The sequence below is a fragment of the Ursus americanus genome, chromosome 23 (assembly GCF_024610735.1).
Source record: "Ursus americanus isolate L20-20 chromosome 23, mUrsAme1.1.p, whole genome shotgun sequence".
In the NCBI taxonomy this organism is placed as follows: Eukaryota; Metazoa; Chordata; class Mammalia; order Carnivora; family Ursidae; genus Ursus; species Ursus americanus.
Window position 1 is genome coordinate 43,382,852 of NC_142149.1, and position 20,911 is coordinate 43,403,762.

Consider the following 20,911-nt stretch of genomic DNA (forward strand, 5'->3'; position numbering starts at 1 on the left):
GGGAGGTGGGAGGGGGTCCAGTGGGCGCCTTCATCACCGAGAGTTCAGCCGTGGGGCCACCTGTGGGGACAGACAGAGAACCCCAGGTGGTGAGTAGGGAGTGAACAGAGGGGCTCTGGGTGCTTGTCTTCATGGAGGAGACACATGCAGTGCTGATTTGAGGGGTGGGGGCCTGGTGACCTCGGTCCCGGAGACTGACCCAACTCCCACAGGACTCCCCGCCCTGCCAGTGGGCCTTGCCTCTAGCACCGCCCCGAACGCCCCTAGGCCTCCCCACCTCCCCCATGCTGCCAACTTTACGACTGTCGGCACTGTGGGGCCTCAAGTGGCCCTGCTCTCTGTGCCTCAACGGGCAATGGGATGAAAGAGGTGGTTTGATGCCCCCGGGATGGTGATACGTGGATGAGGGGCCCGGGCTCTGCCAAGCCGCCAAGGAAGCGTGCCCCCCCCCAGCTCACCCTAGCCCTGGGGCTATTGGTAGAGAGGCAGACTGTCACCTGCTGGCACCACTCACCACAGCCAGGTGCCCGTTCTTGGCCTTGGTGATGAGCAGTTCTGAGCCAGGTGTGAAGTCGATAATACCATCCCTGCCGGGGCCCCCCCGCGAACGTGATGCTGGAAGGGAGGGGTGTGTGAGGGCCGCCTGTGGGCGCACGCGTGGCCCCTCCGCACTCCCAACCGCCTCACCTGCCCGGGTTGATGTTGATGTTGTTCACGCGGTCCGCGCTGAGGGCGGTCTTGGTCAGTGTCTCAATCACGTGGTCACTCTGCAGCACCACGTCTCCCTGGGGGCCGGGAGGGGGAGGGGTCAGGCCCTGCCCGATCTACAGAACCCACCTCTGCCCTGCCTCCCGGGCCCCGAAGGAGTACCTTCTGCTTGTTGTCCTCCCGCTGCACGTGCAGCACGAAGAGGCTGTCGCTCAGGCTGCTGACAGAGATCCCTGGGGGGAAGGGCAGAGGTTAGGGGTCAAGGGTCAGAGTCCGGGCCCTCCCTAAGCAACCACGGGCTCCGGCTCACCGGTCAGGTTGGCGTAGTCGATCCTCTGCTTGACTTTGGCGTCCTCAACGATGACCACGGCGCTGGGCGTCAGCAGCAGCTGCCGGGAGCGGGCTTTGTAGCCCTTGCGGTCATATTTCACTACGGGCACGGCGTACTGCGGATGGGAGGCGGGGCGGGGGTCAGCGGAGGGGCTGAGGGGGCTCCAGGGCGACCCGGCATCCTCTCTCCAGGCGCCAGGCCCCTGCTCAAGCCCTCAGGCTGCAGAACTGTCGTCTCACCTGGATGGGCTCAGAGCCGAGGGCCTGCAGCACTTTGGGGCTGATCTCATCAGCACCTGCAACCCGGATGGGGGAGCGGGAAGTCAGAGGAGGGAGAGGGGACTAAGTCGGACGGTGCTGGAAGGTCGGAGCACTGGAAGTCAGGGGCTCACCAAGCCGTGTGCTGATGAAGAGCCTGGGGACACTCTGGGGGTAATTGTCCTTCTTGCCCCTGAAGATCTCACTAGCCACGGCTTTTTGCTGCAGCTGAGGAGAAGGAGGGAGGTGGGGGGAGCTATTAGAAAGGGTGGGAACCATCATGGGGGCAGGAAGGGGCAGGCCAGCCTCAGGAACTGAGACAGCCTCTTGCCCTCTCCCTGGCCCCCAGCACCAGAGGCTAAGCCCTGCCATGCACACTCCTGTTGACCCCTCCTCTGCTTTGCCCCATCCCGACTGACAAGGGAGAGGGCTTCCCAGAAGGGTCATGACGGCATTGTCAGGGGCCATGCTCGACTTTGGCGCTAAGTCCCCCATCAGGCCCCGGGGCCCCTGATATTCAGCTCCTGCTTGGCATCTTGAAGCTGGCGACTGCTGATACTCGAAACTACCGCAGGTCATCTGAGCTGATGGGCCCTTTAGCGTCACCCCACACTGAACTGGCAAACACGAGGCACATCGGTCACCGACGTCCATCTCTGGAACCGTGGCGATCACTACCAATGGATCAGACTAAACCTGTGGTCTTTTCAACACAGGGCTCTGGGGGGCCTCTACCAGTCCAGTGGAGCTGGCCTAGAGAGCCAATCCTATTTGCCACCCCAAATCCATTCCGGCCTTGCTTCCATACACGAGGCCAAATAGGGCCCGGCATCCGTTTGAGGTCACGCTGCCTGCCCAGGGCTCAAGTGCTCCTCCCTGGCCACCCTCCGAGCGGTGCCCGCGGCCTTCCTGCCCCCCCCGCCCCAGCTGGTCCACGCCTGGCTCCTCGCTCCCCGCACCTGCTGCTTCCACTCGGGGCTGATGCCGCGGCAGTACTTCCACACCATGTTCTTCACGCACAGTTCCCGCAGAAGCTCCGAGGCCTGAGGGGCACAGCGAGGTCAGGGCACCTGCACAGCCCGGCGCGCTTCCCTCTGAAGACAGAGGCGTGCTCACTGCAGGGCCTCTGCCAAAGCGACACCCCCATGACCTGGACAACCCTTGCGTTCCTGAGTCCCTTCTCTCAAAAGAACTCGTTCTCCATGGCCCAGCTCCAATCCCCCCGCCTTGGGGAGCCCTCCAGATTCTTCTCTGGCCACAAGATTATTAGCCCCCCCCACCCCACTGATCACTTTCACGGTCCCTAGGTCAGCGGGGAAGGTCACAGACTTCACGCAGGGCAGGCGGTGGTGTGGGCCAGGAAGTGTCCAAGACATTCCGGGGCAGATGCCGCCTCAGGTTGAGCAAAAAAGAGGTGCGCACGTGGTCCAGGAAGAAGGCATTCTCAGGGCAACGGGGTGCATGGCGCAGGATGAATCCGCGGATGAGCCTGGGGGGGCCCAACAGGGGTGGCAGTGAGAAGCCTGGCGACGCCCACCCCGCGCCCTTCTCTGTGCCACTGCCTTGTGCTGCCCCCGGTGCTCACCGCCGGATGGTCTGCGCGGCCCACTTTCTCTTGGCTGCCTTCCTCCGGCCCAGGGTTCCCCGCCACCACGACTGGATGCAGATGGCTGTGGAGACCACAGACGGCTGACCTTGATCTCGCCACGGTGGCCCACCCTAGCCCCAGACCCCGCCCCTTCTGAAGACCCCTGGGCCCCCCGAACCTGATCGCTTCACCCGCAGAAATTTCTGCCGCCAGTGGAAGCCCCTCCAGGCGGCCTGGATCTTCGTGGCTGTGGTGGGGAAAGAAAGTCAATTGGCCAGAGCCCAGGGGAACCAGCTGGGGGCCTGGCACTGCCAGAGCTCCCGGAGTGGCATGAGTGAGGGAGTGGCCCAAGGAGCTGCTGAGCGAGAGGGTAGATAAGCGAAGGGAGAATAGTGAAGGAGAGAGGGAGGGGGCAAAGGAATGCGTGAGCGTGCTGAGAGTTTGCACCCAGGGGCAGGGCTGGAGCTGGTAAGGAGGGGAGCTGAGTGTGGGTGAGGCGGCCTTCCTGGAGAAAAGGCCCAAATGCGGTGATTCCTCTCCGCTCCCCAGAACAGACCCCACTGGGACGGGAAAGGTGGGGCCTCTCTCTCACCCAGGCTCTGCCGCCGGACCTCCAGGGCATCCTCTGTGGCAAACAGGGTCTTGGGGAAGCGGATGAAGATCTTGGTCCTGAGAGGGCAGCAGTGATCAGCCCATGCTTGCCACCCCCGTGGCCCCCAAACACTGGGTACAGGTAGGCACCACTCACCTGCCCATCTTGTACTCTTCTGGCTTGTAGCCCAGGTGCCTGACCAGCACAGCCACCCCGTCCTGGGGCCGTCCTGCCCATGTGGGCCATGTCTCTGGGCACAGTGACTTGTATCTGGGGACAGGAGGAGCAGAGATGTACCCAGTCCCCGCTCCGACAAGTGCCCTCCTCTGGGGGCCCAAACCAGCTTTCCTGGGCACCTGCTGGTAGTCCCACTCACTTGCAGCTCATGAAAAGCTGGGGAGGTCACTCTGTCACCATGCCCATTTAAAAGAGGAGGAAACTGATGTATCCTCATCTGCTTAAGGCCACAGGGCTAGAAAGTAGCCAGGATGGAATTCACACCTGATTGACTCCCCAGCCCCTAACTCAGACTCACCACAATGCTACTGTATCTTTTCCGAGCTGATTAGAAACTCTGTCCTCTGCCTAGGTTTTACCATCACCTCTGGTGACAAACATGTGGATGCCTGCCTATGGATCCCTATAACCAGGTGCTCTATGAGGGCAGGGCTGGAAGTGGGTGGGTGGGGGGAGCTGATGTTCTGTCCATCTAGTTTGATATCAGGTCTCCAGGCTGGCATGCGTCCCACGGCAGCTCCGAAGCTCAGTGTCTTAGTCTCTGACATGGGCTTGTCTCCTCTCTCAGGATCTAGAAGGTTCCTAGCCTCCTACCCCCTTTCCCTGGCGCTGAGCCAGGCCATGCCCCCACCTCTGCAGGAAAGCTTCATATTTGCGGCGATAGGCAAAGCCGGCTCTGCGCACGCGCAGGTTCTCCATCAACCCCAGGTACTTCACCTGGTGCCGGATCAGCACTTCGTCAAAGCGGCCTGCGGCAGGGGTAATGGGGTGGTCAGCGGCCCCTCACCGATGGATGGCCCTTTGCCTCCGCAGGGGAGACCCAGCCCTCGCAGGCCTACGGGGTGGGAGGGGCCTACCGGGCTGTTTGGCGTCGTTGGGCTTGATGCAGCGGACGTAGGCGGGCTCCTTGGACTTGAGGATCTCCACCAGCTGCAGGAGGCTCATCTTGAACTGAGTGGCAACCTGACCAGCCAAGGTGAAGGCAAGGTTGGATGAGGCTGCGGAGCCCTGCGGCTGCCCCTCACTGGGGCAGAGCTGCTGAACCCTGCGGAGGCCGCTTCCTGGAGCAGAGCAGCGCCAATTCCCACAGCTACCCTGTGCCCTGCTTCTTTCTTCCTTCTGCCTCCCCTCGATCACCGTAGAGGAAGGGGCCAGACTGGGCTAGAGCCATCAACTTAGGAACCTCACTCGTATCTAAAAACGCTGCTCAGGGGCGCCTGGCTGGCTCAGTCAGTGGAGCACAGGACTCTGGATCTCAGGGTTGTGGGTTTGAGCCCCAAGTTGGGTGTAGAGATTACTTAAAATTTAAAAAAAATCTTAAAAAAATAAAAACCCCGCTCAGGTCTCTCCACAACCCCAATTCTACACTTCACTTTGATGCCCATTCTTTCTCTTTCTAGAATTTCAAGGCCACATTCCTTAACAATGCATCCTACTTCTATGCATTCAACCATTATCTCTGCACACTGCTCAGCAGGACCTTCAAGGGTATCAGGACTGTGAGAGAAGCAGACTTCTCAACAGACTTGCAATCCCACTAATGACAGAGGTGTATGCCTGGGGGTTCTAACGGCATCAAGAAAGGGCAACTGATCCAGTCTGCGGAGTAGGGGGCATCAGGAAAGGCCGTCTGGAAATGATCATTGGGCTGAGATTTAAAGGATAAGTAGGAAATAGCCAGAAGGAAGAGAAGACCGGAAGGTATTCTGGCAGAGGGACAGTCTGTGCAAAAGCCTGATGTACCCAGGGAGCTAAAAGCAGTGCAAGGACCCAGGTGAGGAGTCAACAAGATAGGATTAAAGAGGCGGGCAGAGGCAGTATCATGACAGGTCTGGAGAGTCCCATTAGGGGGACTGACTTATCCTGAGGGAAAGAGGGAGCCAGTGAGGAATCTGGAGTGAGGGAAGAGCAGGCACAGATCTGCATTCTGGAATATCTCTAAGCAGGTATGTGGAGGGTGGGCAGCAAGGGCAGCTAGGAAGCCAGGAGAGCAGGGAGAGCTCTTTGGCTCAGAGCACTGAAATGGAGCAGAGGTTATGGGGAAGGGCCAATGGAAAGGAGTTGAGAAGTACTCAGGCAGTGGAAACTGGCAAGAGCCAGCAGTTGTGTGGATGAGGGAGATGGGGGAGACTGAAGAGTCACGGAGGTTGCCCAGGTTTCTGGGCTGTGGGACTGGGGAGGCTGATCCTCGTCTTGAGTGAGGGACACAGAAGGAACAGGCCCGTGGCACTGTGCCGTCAGGGGCCCACTTTAGACCAGCGGAGGCCAGGTTGCCTGGGAGCCACTGGAGATCAGTGGATACATGAACCCGCAGCCGCTGGAGAGGCCCAGACAGTGGTGCCCGCGTCCTCCCAGCATGGCAGGATGTGGGGTACGCAGCAGAGAGCAGGGGTCTGGGGAGTCAGACGCTGGCCAACCACGGTCTCCACGCCTTCCCTGCCGGCGTGTCTCAGCCTGCAGCACTCCAGCTAACACCTCCGACACAGCATCTCCTCCCGGGCCCTGGGCCCTCCTCCTGCCACGCCCACAGCCACACCTCTGCCCCAGCTCACTGCAGCTCTGCCAGCATCTGGCACCGCGGGCCACACCTGCCCTTCGCAGCAGCTCTCCTCGATGATGTCACTCTCCTGTAGCTCTCCCGGTGTTTTCGGGGCTCTGTTTGTCTGTGCTAGGCCTCTCGCTGCCTACAGTGCCCTCCCACAGGTCCCTCTGACAAGCACCTACTCCGTTCCAAGTTATCTCAGATGCTTCCTCTTCTAGGAAGGCTTTTCGGACCGCACCCCCACTCAGGCAATTTGCTGTCCCCTAGTCTAAGCTTCCAAAGCACCCTGTGTACCTTGCTATGAGAGCGCCTATTCATCTTGGCATCCTAAATGCCTCATAACGTCTGATCCAAACGTCTGCCGAGTGGGTGAATGCACACAAGTGCCCACGCACAGACAAGTTCCCACAAGGACTCAGGTGTGCACGTGTGGGCCTACACTCAGGGCCAGGCGTGCTCATGGAAGCGCACAGACGCACCCACGGGCAGCCGCCTCGATGCAGACAGAGGTGTTCCAGTGAACACCAGCTCCCGTGCATGCCGCCAGCTCCTGGCTCACGTAGGCACGCATTCACACACACACACACACACACACACACACACACACACACACACGTGCACACACACACACGTGCACACACACATAGCCCTCAGGTCCCACAGCCTCTCCACACCGTCTCTGGCCGCTTCTTGTCACTGAGTTCACTCCGGTCGAAGCATTGGCTCATGATGGGATTTTCCGAGCTGCACATGGTCTGTGAGGGCAGAGCAAGGGTCAGGGTCAGGGCACAGGGGCAGGCAGGACAGATTCCTAGGGCGGGGGTCAGTCGGTGTCCAGACCCCAATCCCTCTCCCCAGTCTTCCTCACCTCCTTCAGGTTCCGGAACAGAAGGTCATTGTTTTTATCCAGAAACCCTGGGAGAAGGGAGCAGACACAAAGTGAGGGAGAACCCCTCTCCCTGCCCACTGGAGGGACCCAGCTCCAGGATCCTCACCAGTCACACTGTAGGTCACCTCTCCAGCGTAGTGCAGAAGGCGGAACTCCCCACGGTCCAGAGATTTCCTGGTCCGTTGGTCAGCCAGCTTGTGCCTAGGGAAGGAAAGGAAGCTACAGATTGCTGGCCTGGGCCACGCCTCTACCTGCGGAAGAGGCTCGAGAGAGGAACCAGGCGTCCGGGAAGGAGTAGGTATGCCCCAGGCCAAGCCACAACCCTCTGTACCAGTTGGGAGACAGGGTAGAGCCATTAGCCTCCCTGCACAGAGACGGTCATGGAGGCTTGGGGAGGCATATGGCCTTGCCCGGGGTCACACGGGGCCAGGACCAGGCCCCAGGCCTCCGCACTGCTGGGGCTCGCTGGGCAGAGGGCTGAGCACTGCCCACTACATTTTAAGAATGGAATCTGCCAGACGCCTGGGTGGCTCAGTCGGTTAAGTGTCTGCCTTCAGTTCAGGTCATGATCCCAGGGTCCTGGGATTGAGCCCCACATCGGATTCCCTGCTCAGCGGGGAGTCCGCTTCTCCCTCTGCCTGCCTCTCCCCCTGTTTGTGCGCTCTCTCTCTCTGATAAATAACTAAAATCTTAAAAAAAAAAAAAAAAAAAAAAAAGAACGGAATCTGCCCCCAAAGATTACTTAAATCTTAAGCATGTTTCTATCCTTTAACCCATTTTCTGCTTTTAAGGACTATTCCAAGCCACAAACCAGAGATACAGGCAGGGATTTAAGGCACAAAGATGTTGTGGCAGGCTTGTTACCCAGCAGAAACCTGGAGGCTGGCCAGGGTCCCCCAGAGGCTGGGGGAGAGCCATGGAGTATCTGTGAGTTAGAGCCATTGGAGGAAGTGTTTTCAGGAAATTTTTCTGTTTGATGATACAGGAAAATACTCAGGATATAACATGATCCTGAACCTTATACACAATAAGTTCTCAGCTATAAAAAAAACCCAAACAAACATATAGAAAAAGGCAGGAAGGAAATGCCTCAAATTGTTAACAGCGATGACCTCTGGGTGACAGGATAACCAGTGGCTTTTGCACACATTCCAACTTTTCTCTAATGAGCAACATTATTTTTGCAATCAGAAAAAGGGTTTTAAACTACGATTAAGCAACATATGCTCAGGGCTTTGGCATTCAACAGCTCCAGCCCCAGGTCCGAGCTCTGCAGCTTCCGAAGGACGTGATAACCTTGGGCAAATGGCTTCGCCTCTCGGAGCCTCAGTAAAGCGGAGAAAACACCACGAACACCTCCTTACAGGGTTACTTCGGGTTAGAGGAGGTGAGAGGAAGAAAAGAAGCAGGACAGAGCTGGGGCAGAGGGGGTTGCTTCTTTTCTTCCCCTCCCCACTTTGGGGGATTCCTTAAAGAAAAACCACCTTCCTTCCAAATAGGGAAACTAAAACATCTTAGCAAGTTTCATTCTCAAACAAGAATAAAGCGGGAGCCCTGGTCCTCTCAGCTTCTTACTGTGTGGGTGCGCCAGCCGTGGCTTTGAGCGCCTGTCCTCAACTTACACCTCCCCTGGTCATCTGCTTGGGGCTGGTGGTTTACGACTGTAGGGGAATCTCGTGCTTCACAGGCTCTGCCCCCAGCAAGCCCTTGTCCCTACGCTGCACTGCCACCCCGCTTACGTCAGGAAGTGCGGATGGTGCTTGATTGTGTCCTCCAACTTCTCCAGGAAGGTCAGATCCGTGGCCTCCCCAGGGCGCAGACATTCCTCATCCTGGGGGGTGTGGCAGAGGGTGAGGGATGTATCAGGGAAGGAGCTGGAGAGCACAGGGGACTCAGGGGCATCGTGCCAGGAAGCACAGACACAGGGCACCGGGCACAGCACAGGGAGCCTCCCACAGATAGCTTCCAGACCAGGCCGGCGCCTCACTTCACCCTCCACACACAGCCCTGCCCTGTCCTGGCTCAACACCACACTCGGGCCCTCCGTGGACATGCCTAAGAGAACAGGGAAGGGAGTCACATCCTCCCACCCAGCCTCCCGCGTGAGGCCTTGGAGGAGCAGAGGACTCACCAAAATGGAGATGATGCCCTTGAACTTCTCCTCCACCAGGTCACAGATGATCTTATTGTTGAAATACTGGACAGGCTCCCACTGAAGGGCAAAAGGGAAGGAAGGCATCATCGTGGGGTCCTAGCACCTCTTCTAGGAGACCCCAATGCCTGGCTTCCTCCGGGGTATGTGCAGGGACACCTGCAGGCTCGCACGCACCGCGATGCCCTCGGCCTCGTACTCCTCCTGTTCCGACTGGAGGGTGAGCTCGATGAAGAGCTGTTGCAGCTTCTCGTTGCAGTAATTGATGCAGAACTGCTCGAAGCTGCGGGGGAACAGAAGAGCTCACAGCGGGTCAAGGGGACACAGGACCAGGAGTGGGGGGGGGGGTGGACAGCACGAGGCCTCTGAGCAGCCGAGGGTAGACACACAGAACAGGACCGGAGGTGGCCAGGGGCACCGTCAGGAACAGAGGCAGGGGGAAGAGGGGAGGGACCAGGACGGGGTGGGGAGCAGAGAGAGAGTCAGGGGAAAGGGGTGCTGACCTATTGTGCTGAAATACTTCAAAGCCATAAATGTCCAGAAGCCCAAGGACTGTGGTGCTTCGCCAGCTGGGGCTCTCAGCATCCTAGGGCCAAGAGCAGGGGTCCCCCGGTGTTTAACGGCTCCCAGCCCCAGGCCTCCCTGCTGCTTCGGAGGCGGCCCCGGCCAAGCCCTCACCTTGGAGGCCAGCGACCTGTTGATCTTCCTGACCAGCCAGGTGAAAGTGCGACTGTACACGGCCTTGGCGAGAGCGTCTCGCGCGTACGCGGCCTGCTCCAGGTTCAGCGGGCTCAGGAGCTGCCGGCCAAGGTGAGACAGGAGAGGGATGCCGCGGACCCCTTTCCATCCCCCTCCTCTATGCGCTCAGGCTGGACACCAGAAAACCACGACCCCTCTGTCCTCCCGGCTCCTGGTGAGCCTGGCGGGTGGGGGACACCAAGGGAGGCCACGGTGGCCCTATCAGAGGGAAGCTGGCATCGGGACAAGAGGCCTCATTCCCGGAGGCGGGAGTCTCGGAAGAGGCCCTGGAACACCTGCACCCTCCACCCCCCAGCCCTGAGACAAAGGCCTGGCCTCACCTCTTCTCCCTTGGCGATAATCTTCCTGTGTGTCAGGGCTTCCCGCAATGTGGAGCCTTCCACGCCCAGCAGCTGCCAAGGGAGGGGGTGGGCACGGTGAGAGCAAACTCCCCCTCTCCCGCCCTGCTCTGCCCTCGCCGGCTCCTCAGCCCACTCACCCTGGTCAGATACTTGAGCTGATTCTCGGTGGTGACCTGGGCATTGCTCTCCTCGTCGGCAGCGAAGTGGATGTTGCCCAAGTGCAGGACGCTGGCCACGATACTGAGCAGGTCCTGGGCGAACGGGGGACGGGGATGGGGGGGGTGTCACGGGAGCGGCAGAGGGCCCGCGAGGGCCCCCAGGGCACAGTCAGGGGCAGCGGAGTGTCTGAGAGCAGCAGCGGGCTGTCAGAGTGGACTGAGATTTTCAGGGTGAAGAGGGAGGAGAGGGAGGGTCCCTGGCACGGGTCTCACCTCGACTTCGTCCTCAGTGAAGTCGATGACTGTCAGAGCCTTCCTGACCACCTTCCAGTCACTCTTGTCGTTGATGGAGGAGACTTTGGCGCACTGGCCCTGGGGGAAGGCGGGGGGGTTACGCCCGGAGCTGCACCCCGGGGGGCGGCGGCCCTGCCCGCGGGCTCCCTACCTTCACCAGGTACAGGTAGCTCTGCGGGTTCCGTTCCAGGCCCAGCCTGCGCAGCAGCTCCTCCTCGCCGCCTTCCAGCAGCTGGTAGAAGACGTGGAAGTTCCTCTCCCCGTGGTTCTGGTGCACCACCCGGGACTTCTCCAGCAGGTAACTCAGGATGTGGCCGCCCACAGGCGCACCCTGTGGCCAGGGCAGGACGCGGCGCTGTTCAGGGGGCCTGGGGTGGGCCCCAGCTTCCCCTCTGTCCTCGGCACTCCTGGCCTCTAATTCCAGCGCTGCCACTAGCTGTGTGGACTCAGGCGAGTCACCCCCTCTGGCCTCGGTGTCCTCATCTGAGAAACGAGGCCATGCGGCCCCATCGACCTGGCCGCTGCCCTCGGCTGTCCGACAGGTGGGCGGCTCCCGCCAGCGGGCCCGGAACTGAACTCCTGGTGTCCCCCTCCTCAGACTCGCCCCTCTTCTCATCTTGGCCGCTGGTCACTCTGCCCCTCTAGGGCTGCAGGCCAAGACGTTTGCTGTCCTCTGGGGAGCCTTTTTCTCCCTAATCCCATGTCTGTCACACAGCCAATCCTGTTGCCGTCACCCCCAACACAGCCAGAGCCTCCACTACCGCCACACTGGTCTCAGTCACGGTCATCGGTCACCTCGATGTACTCATTGTCAGCGTCCTAACTGGCTTCCCCGCTCAGCCTGCTTCTCCTACCGTCTACTCTCAACAAAGCGCCAGAGGGATCTGTCTGAGAGAAAAGCCGCATCACAACACGCTTCTGTTCCAAACCCTCCCATGGCTCCCCTTCTACGCACAGTTTTTTGTTTGTTTTTTAATTTCAAGTTTTTATTTAAATTCAAGTTAGTTAACATCTACTCAGAGTTTTGTTTTTGCGGGGTTTTTTGTTTGGTTGGTTGGCTTTTTTGAGACAGAGGGAGAGGGAAAGAGTGAATCTCAAGCAGACTGCCCGCAGAGCCTGGAGCCCAATGTGAGGCTCAATCTCATGACCCTGAGATCGTGACCTGAGCTGAAATCAAGAGTCGGGCGCTTAGACTGAGCCACCCAGGTGCCCCGTTACTCAGAATTTTTAAAACAAGTTCTTACAAAGACCCAGAAGTGCCTGTACCATCCGGCCTCCTCTCCTACTCCTTGGTGCCTTGCTCACTGGCCTTTATTTTTTTAATTTTTATTTTTTTAAAGATTTTATTTATTTATTCGACAGAGATAGAGACAGCCAGCGAGAGAGGGAACACAGGCAGGGGGAGTGGGAGAGGAAGAAGCAGGCTCCCAGCAGAGCAGGGAGCCCGATGTGGGGCTCGATCCCAGGACCCTGGGATCACGCCGTGGGCCGAAGGCAGACGCTTAACGACTGAGCCACCCAGGCGCCCCCCCCTTGCTGTCCTTTAACACACCAAACAGTCCCAACCTCAGGGGCTTTGCACTGGCTAGTCCCTCCGCCTGGACTCTCCCCCAGGGGTCTGTACACCTTGCCCCCCTGCCTCCATCAAGCTTTCTACCGAGGCACCACCTTCTCAGTGAGGCCTGCCCTATCTGCCTTATTTAAAATAGCAACTGCTTCCACCCCTACCTCATTTTCCTTTTTTGCCATGGCACTTGTCACCTAAATTACATTTTTCTGTTTAATGTCTATCTCTCTGGAGGCAGGATTTTTGTCTGTTTTGTTTCCAGCACCTGGAACGGCACCCGGTACACGGTAGGCACTCAATAAACATTTGCTGGTACCAAAGACCTGGTCAGCGGGTGCCTACTGAATGGGACCCCACTCATCCTGCCCTGACAGACCCACCGGTACCTTGAAGTCAAACTGCACATCCATGTACTTCCCAAACCTGCTGGAGTTATCGTTCCGGAGGGTCTTGGCATTTCCAAAGGCCTAGGAGCAGAGGAGGGAGGATGAGGGACGCGTGCATTTTCTCCCTGCCCCTCTCGCCCTGCAGATGCTGCTGTCCCCTCACCTCCAGCACGGGGTTGCTCTGCAGCAGCCGGTCGCGCACGGCACCCCCCCTCTCTGGGGCTGGGCAGGTCTCAGCGTAGAACTGTAGCAGCCGCTTGGTGGCCTCCGTCTTGCCTGCCCCGCTCTCCCCAGAGATCATCACTGCCTGGTCCCGGCGCTCCGTGCGCAGTGACCGGTACACGGTGTCGGCCACGGCGAACCTGCGGCGGAGGCTTGTTGGGAGCTCCAGGGGTGGGGGTTGGGCAAGACAGGAAGGGGAGGTGGACTCCCACATCTGGTTGCAGTTTGCTGTGGGTGGGGATGGGGAGACCCTCGAGGGTGGGGGTCAAGGGAGGTCCCTCATAGTTGAAGATGGGGATCGCTATTGCTTTCAGATGTAGGACTGAGGAGATCGCTTGGGGTGGGGGTCCTGGAGCTCATTCAGGTAGAGGTTGGGGTCACTCATAGGTGGGGCTGGGAGGTCTCTTAGAGGTGGGGGTCAGAGAGTCACTAAGGTTGGGGGGCCATGCCCAGGTAGAGTTGGGGGGAAGGAGCTAGGAGTGGGAGTTGGGGTGGGAGCTGGGGAGGTCCTGAGAAATTCATCTCAAGTGGGGGTCAGGGTCACTCCAGGGTGAAGGATTGTGGGGCCCCTCACACATGTAAATAATGACTTATCCCAGGTGGGAGGTCAGGGATATTCTAGAGTGAGAGTTGGGGGGGGTCATCTTAGGTGGAGATGGGGTGTCACTCACAGGTGGGGTGGCACCTCATAGAAGCTGACACCCCGGTAACGCTCCATGTGCTGCCGGCTGTAGATCTGTAGGTCCCGGTAGGGGTTGACGGAGACCAGGACCGGGCCAATATAGGTCTGGGGGTTGGGGGAGGAGGGTCAGAAGTTTCTCCCAGAGGCTCCTGATGCCTCTTTCCCCCTCAGCCCTGTGTCTGTGTCCCCCAGCACCCCCCCACCCCACCCCCGCCGCTTCTTCCCACTCGGGTCTCACATAAATGAGGTTCTCCCGGAACCGTCGCCGGAGGTTCTCAATGAAGGCCGCCTCACTGGTGAAGTTCTCCAGAAGCACGAAATCCTGGACCCCCACCCGGTCCCGGGCGGTCAGAGCACTCTCCATGGTTACCCGCACCCCGTCACTGCCCAGGGCCTGCAGGGAATGCAACACGGGAGAAGGTCAGAACCACCCGCTTCTCCTCCACCTCAGCCTGTGGGACTCAAAGGGCAACCAGGGGCCCATGCACACAGGACGCAGAAAACACCCAAGAGACAGACCATGCTGGGTACAGTGGGCCTGGGTCACAGTAAGCTGGCACGTGGAACACTGAGGACATGGGTCACACAGGACAGAGACCAGGTGGGACATGTGGGACCTGGACACAGGACACTGGGGCATAGAAGACCCAGAGGACATGTGAAGCAAGGCCACTGAATCCAGGCAGGCCCTGCTTTTGTGTAGAGAAAAGGGATCATGAGAAGAAACTCCCCGGAATAATCAAAAGAATGCTCTGTTGACCTTGGACAAATCCCCTTCTTTCTCTCTGGGTTGCTTCCTCCTCAAGGAGGAGGAGTTGAGTTAGACCAGGTGACCTCAGGTCCCTTAGCTCTGGGCCACGTGTGACAGGTGCTTTGGAGGACAAATGGCTCAGACTGAATTCAGGCAGGGTGCGGCCATCTCTGCCACTCACACTCATCAAAATCTCCAGGGGGAGAGTGTCTAGGGACCAAGCAGGAGGCCACCCCCAGACCACATGAGGGGGATTCCCCCAGGGGTCCTCCCATCCCAGCTGGGCTGGACACCTACCCCAGAAGTTGGGGGGGCCCGTCCTTCTGCTAGCTGGGCCACACCCTCTCCTCCAGCTGCCAGACTCCCCAGACACTCTCCTCCTGACAGCCCCAGAAGCCTCAAGGGGGTGGGGGTTTTACCATGGAAAGCCCAACTGCCTCCAGAGCATACAGCTCAAGGAGGCCCTCACCCCACACCACACTCTTCAAATAGGAGTGGGGGGCTCTAGGAAATTGACACTAAGAGTGTCAAGGGTTGGAGAAAAGCAAGGTGGCAGTGGTGGGAAAGGGCGAAGATCCCATAGAGGCCACCAATTCTCCTCCAGCCACAGAGCACCCAGATCTCTGGTTTGGGGCACCCCTCTGGGTCTGGCCTGCCTCTCCCAGGCTTGTCCCTCCCCGCCCCGCCCCCATCCTGTTCCGAAGCTGCTGCCAAATCTGGCTGAAACTCCCGCCCCCTTGTCCTCTGGGTGGCGGGTCTCTGTGCTCTCAGTCCTCCCCGAGGGCTACTGGCCTGGCCCTGGGTCCGAGCGCCCCGCGGCCCTTCCTGCCTCTAGCTCTTCCCCCTGCAACTTTCCGGGACGTTTTTCCACCCGAAATTCCTGGGCCGCGCCCGCTTCCTGGCGGAGCCCAGGCGGCGCCGAGAAGCACGGAGGGACGCCCGGGATCCCCCGCTCAGCCCTGCCCGCCACCTCCGCTCACCGACGCCCGGTAGCGCATCCTGCCAGGCCGGCCTCGCGCCCTGCTTCGCTGCTCGTGCTCTCCGTCCGGGACTCGGCGGCGGCGGCGGCGGCGGCGGCGGCGGCGGCGGCGTCAGCGAGGGAGGGGCCGGCCCGCCCCCCGCGCCGCCCCCTCCGCGAGCCTCAGGAGCGGGGGACTCCCCAGCCGACCCCGCCTCCCTCGGGGCTCGAACTCGGGGGTCCCTGTCCAGCTGGTGGGGTGGGGTAGGAACTACGGGGGATCTCGGTGCGGGGGTGGAAAGGGGGGGCGGGGCTCCCCGCCAAGCAGGGGCTCCGCCTGAGTCAGGTTTTCCAGGAGGGCCGTCGTTGGTTCCAGGGTGGGGCCCGGAACCCGCGCGGCCGCCGCGTCTACACGGGCCCGGAACTCACTTCCGGGCCGTGTCTACACTACGCACCAGGCCAGGCGCGCAACGAGGGTTGAGGCCTGTGGATCCCGGAGGAAGCAGGATTTCCCTCCCCCCTCGCCCCAACCTCGAGTCCCAGGAAAGTTAAAAATAGATCGAAATGTCCAAATACGGCCGGCGCGCCCAAGCAGGCGGAGCCTCCGTGCGGGACACTGTCCACCCTTATATACTCTCTGGGGGGCGGGTGGCCCTGGGTCTTTAAGCCCCAAGAAAATCTCTTTAGGTTTCCGAATCAGCACGGAGAGAGCCCCCAAGGGACAGGGACGTCCACAGGGAGTCTTTGCCGAGCGCGATCTGTGTCCGGCCCCTATGGAGGTCTTATTCTCCCATCTGGAAAACGTACGTACGTCCGATTTCCAGCATTTGGGGCCTATACCCCTCTCCCCTATCCCAGACACCCCAACTAGGGCCTCTGTGCCTTAGGGGCTCCTCAATTCTCGTCCTCCTCTGGAGGGAGCTTCCCTCTCTTGTCCCTCTGGATCCCCCAGGACACCATTCTTCTCCCAAACCAGCCCCAAACAGCCGCACCCTCACCGGGATCCTGGAAGCACTTAGGGAGCGAACTCTAGCTTAGATCCCACCGCTGGTGGAGGTGGTGATGGCTAAAAGCCTTTGATGCTTGCAAAAGACTGCGCTATTTCTTTACAAGCAGTATGACTAGGAGCAAGTCACTCAACTTCTCAGAATGTGGCTAGTCTGCCTAAAAGGACTGATGAGAAGGCTAAGCTGAAAGCGCTAAGGCACTTCCCAGTCTCTCAACAAGCACTTCCCTCTCTTGGTCCGACATCATTCCACACATGTTTGGGACGGACCTACTAAGAGCCAGGCCCTGGGCCAGACCAGACACACTTCTTATCTAGCGGGGAAAGCCCTCAGGCATGTCTGCCAGTTACAAAGAGCTCTCGAGAACTTTACCTGTTCCCCACCTGACAGATAAGGAACGTGAGGCGCAGTACGGCGGACATTGACTTGTCCTAGCGGGGGGCAAAATGCAGAGTCGGGACCCAAAGCCCCAGCGCGCCCCTCCCTCCGACCCAGGCTCCCCGGAGAGGGGGTGAGGCTGCGGCAGGTGCGGGCTGCAGCCTCGTGGGGAGGCTCATTACCTCGAGAACAACAGCCAGGCCCGAGCCGCGGCCCGGGGGACCCCGCGGGGGGGTGGGGGTGGGGGTGGGGAGAGCACCAGCTGGGAGATGGGGCCTTCTGCAGGGGCGAGGGGACTGGGTGCGCAGCTGGGAGATGGGCTGGAGCGGAAGGGGGTATTAAACGCCACCCGCAGAGGCGGGCTCAAGGAGGAAGGGGGCGCCCTCCGCGGTGCCCCCAGGTTTAAAATCTGGAAGGGAATGGGAGCGGGGAGGAGGACTCTGCCTCCAGCCCACCCAGGGTGGGGAGTGCCTCAGAGTCCTGGGGGGAACGAGGTCGAGTGAGCCCCCACCGCAGCACAGCTCCCTGCGGTAAGGAGGGCACGGGGCTGGCACTGCGGCCGCTAGCGGACGGGAGGGGAGGAGCTGAGAGCGGGCGGAGCTTCGCGGCCGCAGAGCCCGCCCCGCCCGCTGCCTCGTCAAGCGGCTGGAATGAGGGGAATCCGCGTGCGGAGGGGTCCTGCGGGCCACCCCCCACACCCCGAGCCGCGCCGCCGCATTCCCGGGATGCCCGCTGGCGCCCCCACAGCCACCGCCTAGTGGCGGAAGGAGGGGGCGTCTTTGAAGCCGGGCTGGCCTGAGGGGCGGCCCCAGCCCGGGCTCCGGCCCCCGCCTGCTCCGGCCCCCCGCCTGCTCCGCCTCACTGGGCGGAAGCGCCAGCCCCGGGGGGGCGGGGGGGTGCCGGGGAGCCGCGGGTGAGAGACACAGCGACGAAGGCTGCAGCGCCAGGCCCTTCCTGAATTCTCAGCGCTGTCTTATGATATTCCCTTCAATGCCCTGAAGCCAATCCATGAGCTCTGTGCTATTACCCCCATCCTACAGACGGGGAAACTGAGGCTGGGCAAGGGCATGACTTGCTCAAGATCTCAGGGCTAGTAAAGGGAGGCGTGGGATTGGAACCGGGAACTCAAGCACTCACTGCTTCTCTAGAGCTGCCCTAAGGGAGAGAGAGGCTGGTGGATTTTCAAGCTTCCGCTTCTCTGTAAAGGTTAACTGGCTGCCCTGCCAGGCTGGGACCTTCCTCACTAACCCCATGACTGCAGTGCCCAGTATATAACCCTGTCGGTGTTGTGCGACTATTGACATGTAGGCCTTAGGAGTAGCAGCTTGGGACTGGGCACTGCCTTTGGGCCCCCAGCATGGCCCTGCACCTAGGGGCTGGCCGCAGGCTGGGAAGAAGCTGTGGCTACATGAGTGACCCAGGACTTATTTCCCAAGACTACCTCTGGGTCTCCTCCCACCTGTGTTGTTTCCTGTAAAGGCAGGGATAGGGCAGACCCAGCAGACCTGGGTCATCCAGTGCCCTTTACCTAGTGTGAGCCAGGTGCCTTCTGGCCTGACCTCTGGAGGAGTGGGGAAGGCAGTGGGCAGTCTCAAATGTTCAGAGGGCCTCAAAGGACCATGCAGGTCTGGAGAGGGTGTTCTGAGGACCCCCAGATTTCTGCTAAAAGCTGATTTCCACTGGGGCAGCCTCATGGCCTACTGGGGAAGCAGACAGAACCATAGCCTATCTCACCCACAGTGTAGTACTGGGTACAGAACAGGTGCTCAATTTATATTTCTCAAACATATCTTAGATCTAGGCCCAAGCTGCCCTACCAAGGACTGACTGTTCCAGACTCTAGGGAACTGTTGTGAGTGGCAATGGAGGTGAAAGGTGGGGACTAAAGGGCTCTCTACCTGATTGTTCACAGGGCCCCAGTCAAGGCCTATACACTCTAGCTCTAGAACCATGAGCCTTTGGCCTGCCAGACATCTCTGCCTGGGGGTCCAGAAGAAGTAAATAGAGCACCTTACCCCTGACCTCTCCTCCTTGTTCAATATACTATAGGTAGAAAGGAGGGAGACATCTCCAGATAGTCATCACCATCTGGCATCAAAAAGCCTGTTCCCCTCTCTCCATGTCTCACACCAAGGAGTCACCACCTGCTAAAAACCTTCCCTCTGCTCCCCCTTCACTCGTCTGCTCCTGGATCAGGCAGCAACCTCCACACTGCTTTCCTCCCTCCAATCCATTTCCCCACAACAGCCTGTAGTATTTACAAATGTGTATCTGATCAATTAACATCTTATGTTAATAGAGTGAAAGTTTATAGGGCCCAGCCCATTCTTCACACCCAATGCTTCTTGCCAGGTACCTGCATATAGACTCCAGCAGTTCCCTCTGTCCTCAGTTTACTCCAGTGGCCTGTGTTCTTGTGTGACCCCAGGGGTGGCCCTCTCCAGTCCCTTCTCTCCCCATACCTCCCTCAGCACCACAAACAGCCAGAAGGAACTGCTCCCACCCCTGTTACATGTGGCTCTCTCCCTAAGCTTCTTGTCTTTGCACCTGCACCTTCCTTGGTCCGGCGCACCATCCTTCTCCCCACTTGACTGACTCTTAGTCATCCTTGAAGACTCAGCTCAGGTATCACCTCCCCCCGAACTCCTTCCTGCCTCCCCCAACACATAACCCCCCCTCCTTATCGCATCAGGCTCCAATCGCTGGTTTGCTTGTCAGTCTCTCCCAGGGGCCTGCTCCCGCCCGGGGCGTTCACCCAGCTCGGCACACAGTAGGGGTTCAATAACCCCTCGTGGATGCCTGTACGAATGAATGAATCACAGAGCCCAGAGCGTGCCGGGAGTTGAACAAGGCCGTGAGCCAACCATTCATTTTCTCATTCATCTCGGAGACCCTGGCCGCCGCACTCACAGGCTCCCAGGCGCGCAGGGAAACTGGCGCTGCGGGGCTCGGGGTGGGGGTGGGGGGTCGGAGTACGGGAAGGGGCGGGGCGCGCGCGGCCTCTCCGGAACCCAGAGGCTGGGCCGGGCTGTTGGAGGGGCCCAAAGGGCGCACAGGTTGCCTGGGTCCTGCGACCCCAGCCGGCCCTCCCCGCCCTCACGTTACCCGCAAGTAATTTAAGTCTCCACGAGGCCGAGTTCTGGGACCCTGCATAGGCCGAGCCAGCGCCGACCGTCGGCCCCAGCGATCTCCAGACCGGCGACCCCCGCCTCCCGCACCGCAGCTCCGGGCTTGGCTTGGCGCCCGGCCGCCTGCCCTATTCCCCTTCCCGCCCGCCAGCGGAGCCCTCCCGGGACCACGCAGCTGCTGCCCGCCCCGCGCCCGCGCCCCGCGTACCCACCGGCTCGGCTCTTCGGGTGCGCAGGCGGGGGCCAGGCTGGGCGGCGTGGCCGGCTCCGGAGTCCGCGGCCTCGGCACGCTCTCCCCGCCCAGGGCCCGCCCGGGGCCGGGCCGCTGCCTGTCGTCATCCCCGGCAGGGCCTAGGCCCGGGCGCGCGCGCGCGAATTCTCCGGCCCCGCCCCGCCCCGGCCCCGGCCCCCGCCCGAGTTCGCGGAGACTTGGTGCCGCACGCTGTGCAACCAGCTCCTGGGACGGGGCGTCACAGCCACTTTCTCTCTCTCTCTCTCACTCTCTCTCTCTCTCTCTCTCTCTCACACACACACACACACACACACACACACACCCCAACCACACACCCTCCCTCCTCCACACCCGGCGCCCTCGCCGCAGTGCTGGGTGGAAGGGTGCATCTCCTCATCCTAGGGCCCCTTTGCATCCTCAGAGCAAACCCGACACTCTCCCTCCCAACTCGCCCCACTTTTGCCAGGCCAGGTGAGTTCTTCCCCGTTTGTGACTGTCTCCCTCCACCCTCCTTCCCCGCTCAGGCTACTGCTCTGAGCCGGCCAGTCCTAGTTCTCTGGGCCAGAAGGAAGGGGAGGCGTGAACCGAACGTGTACTACGCATCGGGAGCTTTACATACACCACCAGTCCTTTGGCCTCAGAGCAGTCCCGTCACCTCCGTGTTATACCTAGTTCATAGCCCAGCCTACGGAGGACCAGGGAGCTGGAAGAGAAGGGATTCAAACCTAGATCCCTGCTTTGAAAAATCCTGC

General features: G+C 60.2%; 1 protein-coding gene and 1 long non-coding RNA gene across 2 annotated transcripts in view; one reads left to right on the forward strand and one right to left on the reverse strand.

The window, feature by feature from the left end:
• The window catches only part of MYO1C (myosin IC), a 21,342-nt gene continuing 431 nt past the window's right edge, over window positions 1-20,911 (reverse strand). The window contains 32 exon segments of the mRNA XM_045773551.2: window positions 1-60; window positions 515-601; window positions 603-615; window positions 688-785; window positions 871-941; window positions 1,019-1,154; window positions 1,279-1,334; window positions 1,431-1,524; window positions 2,256-2,339; window positions 2,626-2,785; window positions 2,882-2,966; window positions 3,063-3,131; window positions 3,477-3,553; window positions 3,633-3,746; window positions 4,345-4,462; window positions 4,571-4,676; window positions 6,930-7,010; window positions 7,124-7,170; window positions 7,251-7,345; window positions 8,884-8,975; window positions 9,276-9,356; window positions 9,474-9,579; window positions 9,800-9,882; window positions 9,975-10,094; window positions 10,376-10,447; window positions 10,534-10,647; window positions 10,828-10,926; window positions 11,000-11,179; window positions 12,802-12,882; window positions 12,965-13,163; window positions 13,695-13,810; window positions 13,944-14,099. Coding sequence (XP_045629507.1) covers window positions 34-60; window positions 515-601; window positions 603-615; window positions 688-785; window positions 871-941; window positions 1,019-1,154; window positions 1,279-1,334; window positions 1,431-1,524; window positions 2,256-2,339; window positions 2,626-2,785; window positions 2,882-2,966; window positions 3,063-3,131; window positions 3,477-3,553; window positions 3,633-3,746; window positions 4,345-4,462; window positions 4,571-4,676; window positions 6,930-7,010; window positions 7,124-7,170; window positions 7,251-7,345; window positions 8,884-8,975; window positions 9,276-9,356; window positions 9,474-9,579; window positions 9,800-9,882; window positions 9,975-10,094; window positions 10,376-10,447; window positions 10,534-10,647; window positions 10,828-10,926; window positions 11,000-11,179; window positions 12,802-12,882; window positions 12,965-13,163; window positions 13,695-13,810; window positions 13,944-14,099 — 3,117 coding nt within the window. The 3' untranslated portion in view covers window positions 1-33.
• LOC123777092 (uncharacterized) overlaps window positions 16,068-20,911 on the forward strand; it is a 13,452-nt gene continuing 8,608 nt past the window's right edge. The window contains exon 1 of the long non-coding RNA XR_006775578.2: window positions 16,068-16,217. This is a non-coding gene — a long non-coding RNA (uncharacterized LOC123777092). The remainder of the gene's footprint in view (window positions 16,218-20,911) is intronic.